Below are 12,382 nucleotides of genomic sequence, written 5' to 3' on the forward strand. Positions count from 1 at the left end.
GAGGGCCACTTAATAGTTAACAGTAGGTACTTAATTATTTATCAATTTTATAATGTATAACTCTATATAATTCCAATAATGTCACTTAATCTAATTCCCGTAACTGTAATTCTCGGCTTGAACCACAAAGCTGCTGTACATGTATGCACAGATTTCTTTAAGCCCTGTCCTCATAAAGTACCCGTTTAGTAACTCCATTTTCCACTAATTGCATATATCCTACAGCTGGATAAACTCGGCCTATATATCATTAACCTCAGGGATAGGCCAGAACTAGCCTATATAGGTGAACACCACCAGGTCATGTCATGCGTAATGTCATGTGAATAGCCCAGTTAATGTATATAGGCCCTATATTCATGTATCAGTATAGGGATAAAGGAAACCCACGTACATCGGAAAATCCCCTAAGATGACCCCCATGCGCGTGTATGTGCAAATATAACTTACGTAGCGTACTCTGTCCACCCACGCGATAACAGACAGACCGATAAATATACAGCGCGATATATGTCCAGCTGAGATTACATCAGCAGCATGATGTGGGGGGTGGGGGGGGGGGGGGGAGGAGGAGTGAGTACACTTCCACGCACTTATATAACTCACCCAGTTTATAATCAGATTAATGATTTTTTGGCTCCAGTTCGGTCTCGGCTTTTAAGTTATATGTATACCATATTTACCAGAATATTGCTTGGTATTATAAATTCTAGGTAAGTTATTGTACAACAACTTCCAGTTAAAATAGCGGAAAGGAACATTTCAAATTTAATCATCAAAATTTGACTTCAGTCTATGATTGCTTCATTAACCCGGCCCCCAGGTTCTGCCCGATTTTTTTCCACTCATAAACGTGAAATGATCGTCCAGTGAGTGAAATATATTCTTGAACTCTTACGAGGGAGAAACCCAATCAAATAAATAAAATAAATTTACCACAATAAACAAAAATCACAGAAGATAGTTTGGAGTGTATAATCTTCGGATATAATGTCTGAACTTTTCTAAAACCCAAAATCAATGCTCTGACTTGCTTAATCAGAGCGTTGTAGGCCTATTTTGTAAGAAAGCGTGAAACCGGAAGTAAGCTTTACAGAAAGAAACTGATATATTTATAGAGTTTTTCCGCGCCAACAGATGATGTATGAGGATAGTGCAAAGTTTATGTAAATTTTGATTTTTTGTCCATTTGTTGTCAGAAAAATACGATGGTTTTACGACCTGTGCTATGCCATCTCCAGGATTATGCACAGAATTAAACTCCTGTTTTGCTCTGCGTATTCCAGAAGACCGGAAAGACCTCCCTTTTGCTATGTGGGTTCCAGAAGACCGGAGAGATCTCCAGTTTTGCTATGCGGTTTCCACGAAAGTGAGGTTACCAACGATATTCAGTGTCAACAAGTTACCTGAATGGGAAAGATTTACGCACAGTACAACGAGGTCGCCTGAATATATAAGAATTTGTATAAAGAATGGAAACAAAATTTTCTTTTCTCTTTAAATGACATTTTTCAGCAATGGTTGAATTTTACTGAAGGAGAATACCGCTAAAGGAAGGTGGTGTCGCTTCGCTTTACCCTCTCCTCTTTTTACAGCATTTTGAGTAACTCCAGACAAGTGAATTGACATCACAGCATTTTTTTTTTACCCAATTCTGCTTAAGCCATGGTGCTATAGGGGGAGTGTAATTTGGGAATATTTAAACATTTACAGGAACAGGTAGAATAAAACCTTAACTGAGGTAAACAGACAAAAGACCATATTTCACTGGTTACGTGCGACTGTTTGTCAGCTATCACACAGTCAGTCAATTCTCTGGCTTGACTGTATATGCTGTACGTGTTTAATTATATATCAGGTATTATAAACACCGCAGCAGCGCTCGCCCGACGACCCAATTTTTTCAGGATGCTAGGTATCGTCCGCGCTCTGGACGTCTACGAGTACCGACGCCTGCGCAAGATCGGTGGGTTTGTTTCACATCTCGGAAACAGACGTCGTCCTTTTCCTGCAGCGTCACGGTAACATTTCAGCAGGACAGTGCTCGACCATATACGGCTAGGGCGACAAGAGCATTTGTGGATGCAAACAACTTTCATGTGGACACTTAGCATGAAAATTCACGTGATTTAACACCTTTGAGTATGTTTGGGACGAAAAGGACGGACGCTTGAGACGGCAGCGACGCCAGACGCAAAACGTTGGCGCAATGCCTAGAGAAATAACCAGGATCTGGGCGGAGATTCCGCAAGCATTCCTTGTTTGTCTGGTGACTGCGCAGAAACTATCGACGCTCGTGGTGGACATAGTCGTTACTGAGCTTGCCAACCTTCATTATGACCTTTCCTCCGTCAATGACCTTGGACACACGCCAGCGACATGACTTAAATAACCGTTTGTTGTTTGCGCATTGACAATGGGTTTTTCTTCGACCATGAAAAGAAAAAAAAAAGACAGAGTGTATTTGAAAATAGAATAACAATATAATAATATCTATACACAGTTACTTTGTTGAGTAAAGTATGCAAGGGTGAGAAGGAGAGAACATCACAAACGTACACAAATTATTGGAAAAGCAGAGCATATTTATCTAAATACGTACAATCTGGACATACCGAAAGGAATTTATTTATTCGATTGATTCTTTACGTCGTACACACAAATATTCATTTATACGACGTCGGCCAGCATTAAAGTGGGAGGAAACTAGGCAGAGCCCGTGAGAAACCCACGACCATCCGCAGGTTGCCTGGAGACAATCCCACGTATGGCCGGAGAGAAAGTCAGCATGAACTGAAACTCACAGAGACCGCATTGTACCGAAACAAAAGTATAGAAACATATACAGACACCTCACACTGGAAAACACATCACAGGACATACAAATCATTACATTTCACACAGTAAACATCATCTGTACTGTGGCCTATGTGACCAAGTGGTTAGCTTGCCAGTGCGGCGCAATGACCTGAAAGCCTCTCAATGCGGTCGTTTTGATTTCAGGTCCAGCTCATGCTGGCTTCGTCTCCGACTATTCGTGGGAGGGACTGTCAGCGATCCGCGACCGCCGTCGTATATATGAAATCTTCCTGAGTACTGTGAAAAACGAGTCTAACACACTTCTATTTGTTGCCCAGTCAGGGGTATCCTTGGGTGGAGGAGTTTTCTGAACATCTAAAGGAATAAATGAATGAATGACCCACAACCATATATAGCATTCTCTCTGCGTCGTTTGGCATGTCTCTGAACCCTTCATCAAGTTCCAATTTCGAACTTTCATCTTTAAAATGGAAGTTTGAAAGTAAAATACTCTCCGGTAGTACGCAACCATAGTCGTGAGTTCCTGGTTTCCTTCCACCATAATGCTGGCTGTTGTCGTGTAATTGAAGTATTCTCGAGTACGGCGTAAAAACACCAATCCAATAAATCAAAGAAATAAATAATTAAACATAGTTTTTAGACACACAGCTGCGAATCTGAAACTCAATGGTTGACAATGAACACAACGTTTAGGATGACGCTACACTTGATGAGATGAATTTCATGATTGATTGAATGATGTTTCATCCTAAGAAACACTCCATTGCCTCATTCGTGTTAGGATAGCACCATATTGAAAGCACCGCGTCCAGCCTTCAGAACACTATAATATCTGCTTACGTGCTCTGTAACAGACGTTTGAAATGAATGATTATGCCTGAACGCCACATCGGCAATTTTTCAGCCATATCTGTTATATTCCAACTGTTACAATAACATGAAGTTTGAAACATAAAGTTTGGAAGTTTGGAATATAACAAAATGTAGAATGTTGAGAAGGCCTTTCATTTCTTTTCCTATGTAAATTCTCCTCACCAGGGGATCTTTCTCTGTTTCTTTAAACGGCCTTCAAATATTTGATGACAGCATCGCCAGGTCAGCTGGTCACGTCTTTCCTCTTTGTAATCCCAAGTTCTCGACGCAAATAACATCTATCAGATTATTATTAATATTTGTAAAGTCTGGTTTGTGGATGTCCTATGGACAGCGGCTCATGGGTCAATCGGGTAGTGCGTGTCTGGTGCATGACATTTTTGGGGTGAGAACGAAGGTGAGAAGGAAGGGAGGAGCTTGTGGTGGGGAATTTGGGTGACCGATGTGGTCCATCTATCTGATTATACCATTCGTGAAATCCTTGGTGTGCTTCCTGCTGGGTTATCCGCAGATTCACTCAGTTGGCACTCTGTGGAGGCTGGAGGACACGGATGGCGAACCTCTAAATATGACGTGTACATATCTTGCCTTGTAGCATTTGTAAGATCCTGCGTGTTGGGGGACGATTTCAATCAACGTCACAACTTGTTACTGCAAAAACTAGTGGGTCAAGGTTATTCCATCAAACGCCGTCACTCCAAGTTTCTTAAGTTTTACAATGAGTATATTTCTCTTCTGAGTAAATATTGACACAGCCTCCAGAATCGCACCGCTTCATGAATGTGTCCAATTCCGCTTAACCCGGGGCAAAGGATCGTATATTCATCGTGTTGAACATACGGAGAGCTACTGGGAAACATATTGTTATCGACAACTGGTATTCTAGCATGATGCACGGTTTGAATACTGATTTTACTCTGAGAACTCGCTTAGAACATAACCGGCATCTTTCCAACACCATTGAAAACTGTTGACTGCTTCTGTTTGCATGATTTCGTCGTTTTGGGAATGGGCCTTGCGCTTATTGACCTGGAACGTTCTTATTGGTTGACGACTGGTATCCGCTCGCACAGATTTCCTCTTTTGCATTGTGGCATTAAAAAATAATAAATTAAAAAATCCTTTAATAATTCAAATTTTAGACTACGAAAGTACGAAAATAGGACGGAATTATACAAAGAGAAGAAGTCAACAGTTTTCAGTGATGTTGGAAAGTCGCAAGGTATGTTCTAGGCAATCGAATGAAATCAGTATTCAAACCGTGTACCATGCTAGAATATAAGTTTTCGATAATAAAATATGTATCTCAGTTGCACTTTGATAGCAACTGTTCACACATCGAAAGTGGCGATTTAATGCAACACGTTGAATATACAGCTAACAGCCCCGCGTTAAGCGGAATTAAACACAATCATGAAGCAGCTGGGTATTTGTGTACCACGACAGAAGCGAAATATGAAAGAATTTATTACCCGACCTTAAAGTAAGATACAGGTTTTAATTGCTATTGTTGCTCTGGGAATGGGAGTTATTGTTATCACGGACCTATCAAGGTCAGTTCTGCAAGTATGACATGTCTGGTAAGTGCTGTTAAGATGGTGGACAAAACTTGACGGCATACTACGCATTCTCTGGAAGTGAGGCCATGTGCGAGGATTTCTTTGGTGATTGCAGTTTTACCCCTTCATGGCGTACGAGTGGAATACCAATGTCGGATATTACATATTTAATTATGCATCAGAGTGAGACAAGAATCTCGCCTAAAATTACTTGACATATCCCGAAGTATTTTTGCCTCACTTCTATTAAATTTTACACTATCCCTGCATTCAAGTCGACACGATGTATTAAATCTAAGGGCGAAGTCCGTTTATCACCATGTACATTCCACCATGCTCTGACTAAATGAATGATAATATTTCAGCGCTATGTCGGAGTATGTTGTCGAGGATATCTTTACAATAAACGGCAGTAAATGATATTCACCAGCCCTCTGGAAAGGGAAGCAAATCTTGTATGCGGAACAACATTGCCCTCTGCCTATTTGAATAACAATGTCAGCTATGATTGTCCATGATCACCGGTGTTGGTATTGAAATCAGTGGCATTCTTATTTAAGTTAGTAGAGCTTCCGCTTCGGGGGCAGTAGATCCAGGGTCAACCCTGTCGGGGCACATCTATGACCTTAAAAGAGGAAGTTGTAGCTTCCTCGCTTGGCGTTCAGCATGAAAGGGATAGTGCAACAACTGGTTGACCTGTATCAGTATAATACCTCGGGCGGGCAGATTACTTGCCTTCGGTAAGGCATCTCAGTAAAGCAGCACTGGACAAAAGGGCGGTGGAAATCCGTCCTGCAACAAGGGGACACGTTACATGTATTCTATGGACTTCGTCGTCATATGACTGTAAAATTGTTAAGTATGGCGTTAAACCCTACGTACTCACTCCATATAAATACTGGGCCTCCTTGGTTCAGTTGGTTAGCGTCCTATCTCTAGAGTTCAAGTCTAGCTCATGCTAGCTTCCTCTCCGGACGTATGTGGGAAGGTCTACCAACAACCTCGTGGGTTTCCCACGGGTTCGACCCGGTTTCCTATCCGCAGTACGGCGTGAAACATCAATTAAATAAATAAATATATGTATTTGAGTGTTGCTTAATGTCATACTCTATAAATCTTAATTAAACGATGGTACAATTGGAATAACACCCCCACTAAGATAAAGCGACAAGACGCCGTATTTCACCAGAAACGTACAAACATTACCAACTATCACACTCTTTGCTTTACTTTACACGTTGTAGTCTTTTATATATGCTTTTGTACTTTCATTACTTTAAAGTCTTTCCAATGCGCAATGTATTTGTGCCTAAATTTACAAGATACTCCTGTCATTTGCACAGCGTATAAAAAGTGTCTACAATATGAGATAAGGTACCGTTAGCGTTTGTCTTTGGATTGAAAAGAACATTTCACTTCAATAGTTGCTGCATCACTACCTAACCATGAGGATTTGAACTTATATATGTATATATATGCAAAGATGCCGTACTACTTTTACATACTTGTTTGAACATAATGTGACAAAAGACAAACAGTATAATGAGTAAAACTGCCCAAAAAACGCCCCCAAAACCACATGCCCATTCCCACCAGCTTTGCGCCGTACTCCAGAATATTTCACCAATACCACAGTGACCAACAATATGAAACCAGACAGCCCAGGGAATACCCACTATCAAACGCAGGCTATAGGCAGACTTACGGGAAAGTTCAGGAGAGGAAGGCAGAATACATATTTATACACTTTCCCAAAATGGTTAAACTCTTTTCCATGATTAATGACAGAGACGTGTATTTCGCTTTGTCTGTTCTGTCAGTTTATAATCTATGTGTCGAAACAGACATTCGCTTACCTGTCGTCAACCTAAGTGAACGTTCCTGGTCAATAATCGCCAGACCAATTCCCAAAACAACGTTTAACACAACCCAGGAAAGAACTAAGAAAGTATATTAAGACTGAATCATGCAGTATTTGATTGGGGTTTTACGCCAATCTCATGAGTATTTCACTAAGTCAACGGTGGAAACCCCAAGGACTTCGTATTATGCAGTAACGTAATCTCTTCTAGCGTGACAAAGAGAACGAAATGAATCCTTCGACATCTTAGACGAATGTTATCTGAATGACTAGGCGGGTTATTTCGTAATTTGTATGGAGTTCAAATGTGCCGTCTCTTTGACAAAAAAGATTTTAATATTCAGAATGCTACGAATTAGGTTTACAAAATGCATCTGATGTTCTACGTCACAAGAAAGAGAAATTATATGCGATAATCATTGGTGGGACTTTATTTATACGTTGTTGGAAAATGCGCTTCAATCTTCCGAATTTTCAACGCCGATAGTAGGAAAGCACTCAACGTGGTAAAGTGTATAGGCATCCGCCAAAAAGGGGTCTGATCCGAACTTGCATGTGCAGGTGTAGCCGTATTTGTCCTGGTATTCATCCCCATCCTTGAGTATTGGACCACCTGACGGGTCGGGACAGCCTGCAAGAGGAGAATGATTTGACATTATGAAAACATTACCGCCTCTGTCATCTGCTATATACAGACAGGAAGCAATATACTGCTTCCGTCCTTACCTCTTTTAAGGCAGACTTGCACAACGGACTGTTATGCAGATTTTGTGGCTGTCAAATCTCAAAACATAATGCTGTGACAGACCCAAAGACTAACCGACATTTGGAAACAGTGAATGAATGGTTATGGCTTAGCGCCACATCGGCAATATTTCAGCTGTATCGTGGACAATGAAAACTGTGATAAACGTGCATATACCGTAGGATTCTATGGGGCAGGGCCTTCAAATAGCTGCTGTTTTAAGCATTTACATGAATAAAGAATAAACCCCTAACCGAGGTAAACTGACGGGTAGCCAGTCTTCACTGGTTTCGTGTAACTATTTGCCAGCTGTCACACTGTCGTTGCTGCTCTGGTTTTACTCTCTATGCTGCGCGTCTTTAATTATACTTCATAATGTGGGTTATGTCCCATTCTCGTATTGGTGTATGGCGTCAAACACGAAAGTATATAAATAAATCGGTACATGAATGAATATATAAGACGGAAAATAAATTACACAGCTCTCATGTATACTGTATTCCTGCATAAACCAGGATTCTCCTTGTGCATTAATAAGCATCACCTAGGTCTGGCCGCCTTTCATTGTTTTAATGTTGTTGTACCCTCAACAAAAATATAAACGCACAAACCAACGGTGCTTTGTTAAAAGGGCCTTTCAAAAAACATAGAGAGTAAAACCAGAGCAGCGACGACAGGGTGATAGACGTACAGCATAGAGAGTAAGACCAGAGCAGCGACGACTGTGTGATAGACGTACAGCATAGAGAGTAAGACCAGAGCAGCGACGACGGTGTGATAGACATACAACATAGAGAGTAAAACCAGAGCAGCGACGACAGGTAGATAGACGTACAGCATAGAGAGTAAAACCAGAGCAGCGACGACGGTGTGATAGCTGGCAAATGGTCACACTTAACCGGTGAAATACAGCCTCTTGTCAATTTACCTCAGATAGGGTTTTATTCTCACTCTGGCTTGTCACTGTCCTATGTGTGAAAGATTCTTAAACATAGACCAAAACCCATAATGCAAATCAAATTGTTCAATTAAACATTTAAGAAAATTAACGAAAACACTATTATTAGCGGTATGAATTATATAGTCCAAGTAAACATGCAGTGTGCATAGCCATATGTGGAAACGAATAAAGTAAAGGTAGAGACTTTAATTGTCTTCAAACACTGGAATGTGAATCTGAGTGGGGCATTAAGGTATAATAAACCAACTAATCAGTCTTGTTTTTCCTTTTCACTATTTTCTAGAGCTTTTCTTTTGTCAACTATAGCAAGGGGGTGGCAAGTCGAGACCTGAGCGAGTTCATCATGCCTTGATAAATCCAAACGTGAAGCTCTAACTGCCTGATTCATCTGGTACACTCCAGCTGTATCACAGTTCTGACCAATTTGTTGCTTAGGTTTATCACCCAGATGCCATCACAAAGGCAAGAGAACATGCATACTCCAGACTTCCACGACAGAAATATACAGAAGTCCAGAGATGAAATCGTCACTGGACAGCAAACCAGGTTTTATTTCGAACAGTGCAAGGAGCAAGGCCTGATCGCAAAAGACAGAAACCTCTTTTTCGACAGTGTTCGGCGACTGCTGCCACGTATATAACTCAAAAGTTTCCAGCATCATGCAACCTGCGGCTCTGGATGATCCTTTACTGCAAAAGGCCTATGTCACTGGTATCCTGAGGAGAACAGAAGCCAAGTTCTCCGACCTGCTCTGCCTTGTGCATACGTTTCCCTGTATAATGCCAGATGGCCTCCTAAGGTGATTTTTAGATCCACTTCTTTACGTATCAAGTGGATATCCTGCCTGAAGTGGACCCAAATATGAATGTGAACCGACGAGTCTCGACACAGGTTGGGATTGCTAAAGCAACCTGACAGCACATAACCGAAGTATGAACAGTTAGCATAAAACATCACGTAAGATCAGAACTATTTTTGCTAATTCTGCATAAGAAGTTCTACATTCCAAGTGCGGAGTGCGGAGTACGAGTTGAAGACCACCTATCAAGAACTGACAATTCCGGACATTTCTTACCCTAGTATGCACTACCAATCAAAAATATACACTGAACAAAACAAGAAACATTTTTCATGTGTTATTTTATGTTACAAATATACCCATACGGAACAAGGTGTTTTGCCAGTGGATAAATCCGGTTTCTGGGCTTAATGAGCGTACACTAAAACAGGATTAAGGTATGCTTGGTGCACCCTCCAGAGTCAAAAATAGCGTGATCGGGTCAGTTTTTCTTTTCAAAGAAACTTGTTCCATGCCCCATTGGCCTCATTCTCGCATTCACAATAACAAGGCAACGTTGCCTGATTGACCGTTTAACAACCCGTAAGCCTGACATTCTGGGTTTGACGTCTCAAGGTACCAAAACTTTTCCCAAGAGCATTCCGTACGTGGTCGATGCGATTGAGGTCAGGTGATCTCGATGGCCATTCCATGACGTCAATATTTTGCAGGAAATTTCGTGTCAAAACCAGCGTGCGTGGTGTCCCGTAGACATATTTGAATTGAGGCCTGGACGATGAACAGCCATGAACGGCACCAGCTGCGAGACAGGACCTGATCCCGATTTCCCGCTTCAATGAGGTTCCCACGCATTACTAGAGGACTGCAGCGCATGATCCCACAGAAACACTCTATACCATTACGCTACCACAACAAAAGCGATTCATATGCCTAAATCAGTTACGCATTAGTAATGACAAGTGTCATGGATACGTACAAATTTTAATATAGAGGAAATATAACACATAAAGAGGCTAATTTGCTCGCTTTATGCGTTAAAGCAAACTGAAGCGTCAGGGTCCCTAGGGTCACGGTGATGAGCCAGAGGATAAAAGCTGACCATAGGTCCACCCAAGGAGATTAGTGGTGAGGCTAAGACTTCGCAGCCCGCATGTGTCCAGCTCTGACAGGGATTTTTCTGTAGCGTGAACTGGTTACAATTTTGATTTGCCTCAGAAGGTAGTGTGCTGGACCTCGCAAGTAGATACCGTAGTTTAAATCCAGGTGTGAACCAAAGAGTAAATCTTTTTAACCATTATAGATCAAGTAGGCGTATAGATCGACACATGCGCTTTAAGGAGAACTGTATAATGACACACAAATGCTTACCGTTCCACAGACAGTTCTTAACGGGATCGGAATTGTCATTCCCTCCCTCCATGTAGAAAAGGTCGCTTCGGATGCATTCACATCGTTTGTCCCCTTCGTCCCATTCCTCACCCAGCCTCCGGCTGTTTCCGGATGTGTCCAGGCAGTATTCTGTAATAACACATACAACATATCAAATTAAAGTTCACCACCTCATGGGCTAATACCACACAGCCCTGTACCAGTCATATAATAGCCGGCAGTAGACGAGAAGGTATTTTCCCCATAAAGTAGGATTACCCAAAAGAAATTAAATAAAAATAAAAAAATAAAAACATTCATTGGTGTTTAACGCTGTGCTTGAGAATATTTTTACTTATATGCCAAAGCATGTTCTGCAGAGATCAAACACTGGGATTTAACACAACTTGATCATGTAATGAACTAGTTCTTGAAATGTTTTTAACGTTGTGCTAAAATGTCTCTGGTAAAAACGGATGAGAGCCTTCCGACTTGCATTTATTACTAGTACCACCACTAGAAACAGCATAATAATCGTTATTTAGTCTTAAACTCCCTATCTACAGCTTGGAACACGATGAAAGATGTGCAGCAAAGAAAGTAAAGAAAGAGTATATTCCGTTGCAACACAAGTTAAATGGATATGTTCTTTCATTTGAATTTGAAGTCAGAAAGCAAATATTTCGTTGTACTAATTTAGTGAATGTCCACCTGACGAAAGTTGACTGTATTAATAGAATTTGCCCTATTCGCAAGTGAACAGTTACACGATTGCAATATAATAAAAGACTTACAGCACAGGGAAAAAAACCCAGAGCAGAGACCATGTAACCGGTGAAACAGGGCCTGTTGTCAGTTTAACCCAGATACCGTTTTACTCTGTCGTTACAACTTCGCCTTATCCCTCATCCAACCGTCCAAAGATGTTAGGCTTTATATTTTAGACCAACCTCCTCTATGTTACACGTAACTACTCCGTTTAAACACACTCAAAACTTTCCGTAATGAGAGTTGAAACTAAGGAGGCAAAAAGTACTTACGTTTTAGAACGGTGGCCTGACAGGCAGCAAAAAGCATAGCAGTGCAGATAAACAGTTTCCCGACCATGGTTCCCAGTTGTGAGGGCAGTTTGATGAATGGAACTCACGATTCCATGGCTTTTTTATGCCTCAGTTTTTGCGCACAATTTGGTGAATGTCAGCTGAATTAACGAAACGTTTAGTTAAAATAGCAGTCGATTATATGCCTTATTATCTTCATTTTGAAATAAACAATTGTAATATTATCCACCTGCATAATTGCCTAACTGATAAGTTGCCTCTGTTGGCAGCACAAATTGCTTGCAGTCATATTTATTATTTTAAGTGCCACGGCTTTGCACCAGCAGAAAAGCATT

The 12,382-nt window shown here is 41.1% G+C and overlaps 1 protein-coding gene across 1 annotated transcript; it reads right to left on the minus strand.

Moving 5' to 3' along the window:
- Nucleotides 1-6,400: 6,400 nt before the first annotated feature.
- On the minus strand, nucleotides 6,401-12,165 carry LOC135477976 (uncharacterized). The gene is made up of 3 exons (XM_064758213.1): nucleotides 12,027-12,165; nucleotides 10,987-11,136; nucleotides 6,401-7,744 (listed from the first exon to the last, which is right to left on the minus strand). Exons 1-3 carry the CDS (start codon nucleotides 12,091-12,093, stop codon nucleotides 7,572-7,574), a joined length of 390 nt encoding a protein of 129 aa, XP_064614283.1. The 5' UTR covers nucleotides 12,094-12,165; the 3' UTR covers nucleotides 6,401-7,571.
- Nucleotides 12,166-12,382: the final 217 nt, after the last annotated feature.

Source organism: Liolophura sinensis, chromosome 11 (genome assembly GCF_032854445.1).
Source record: "Liolophura sinensis isolate JHLJ2023 chromosome 11, CUHK_Ljap_v2, whole genome shotgun sequence".
Taxonomy (NCBI): Eukaryota; Metazoa; Mollusca; class Polyplacophora; order Chitonida; family Chitonidae; genus Liolophura; species Liolophura sinensis.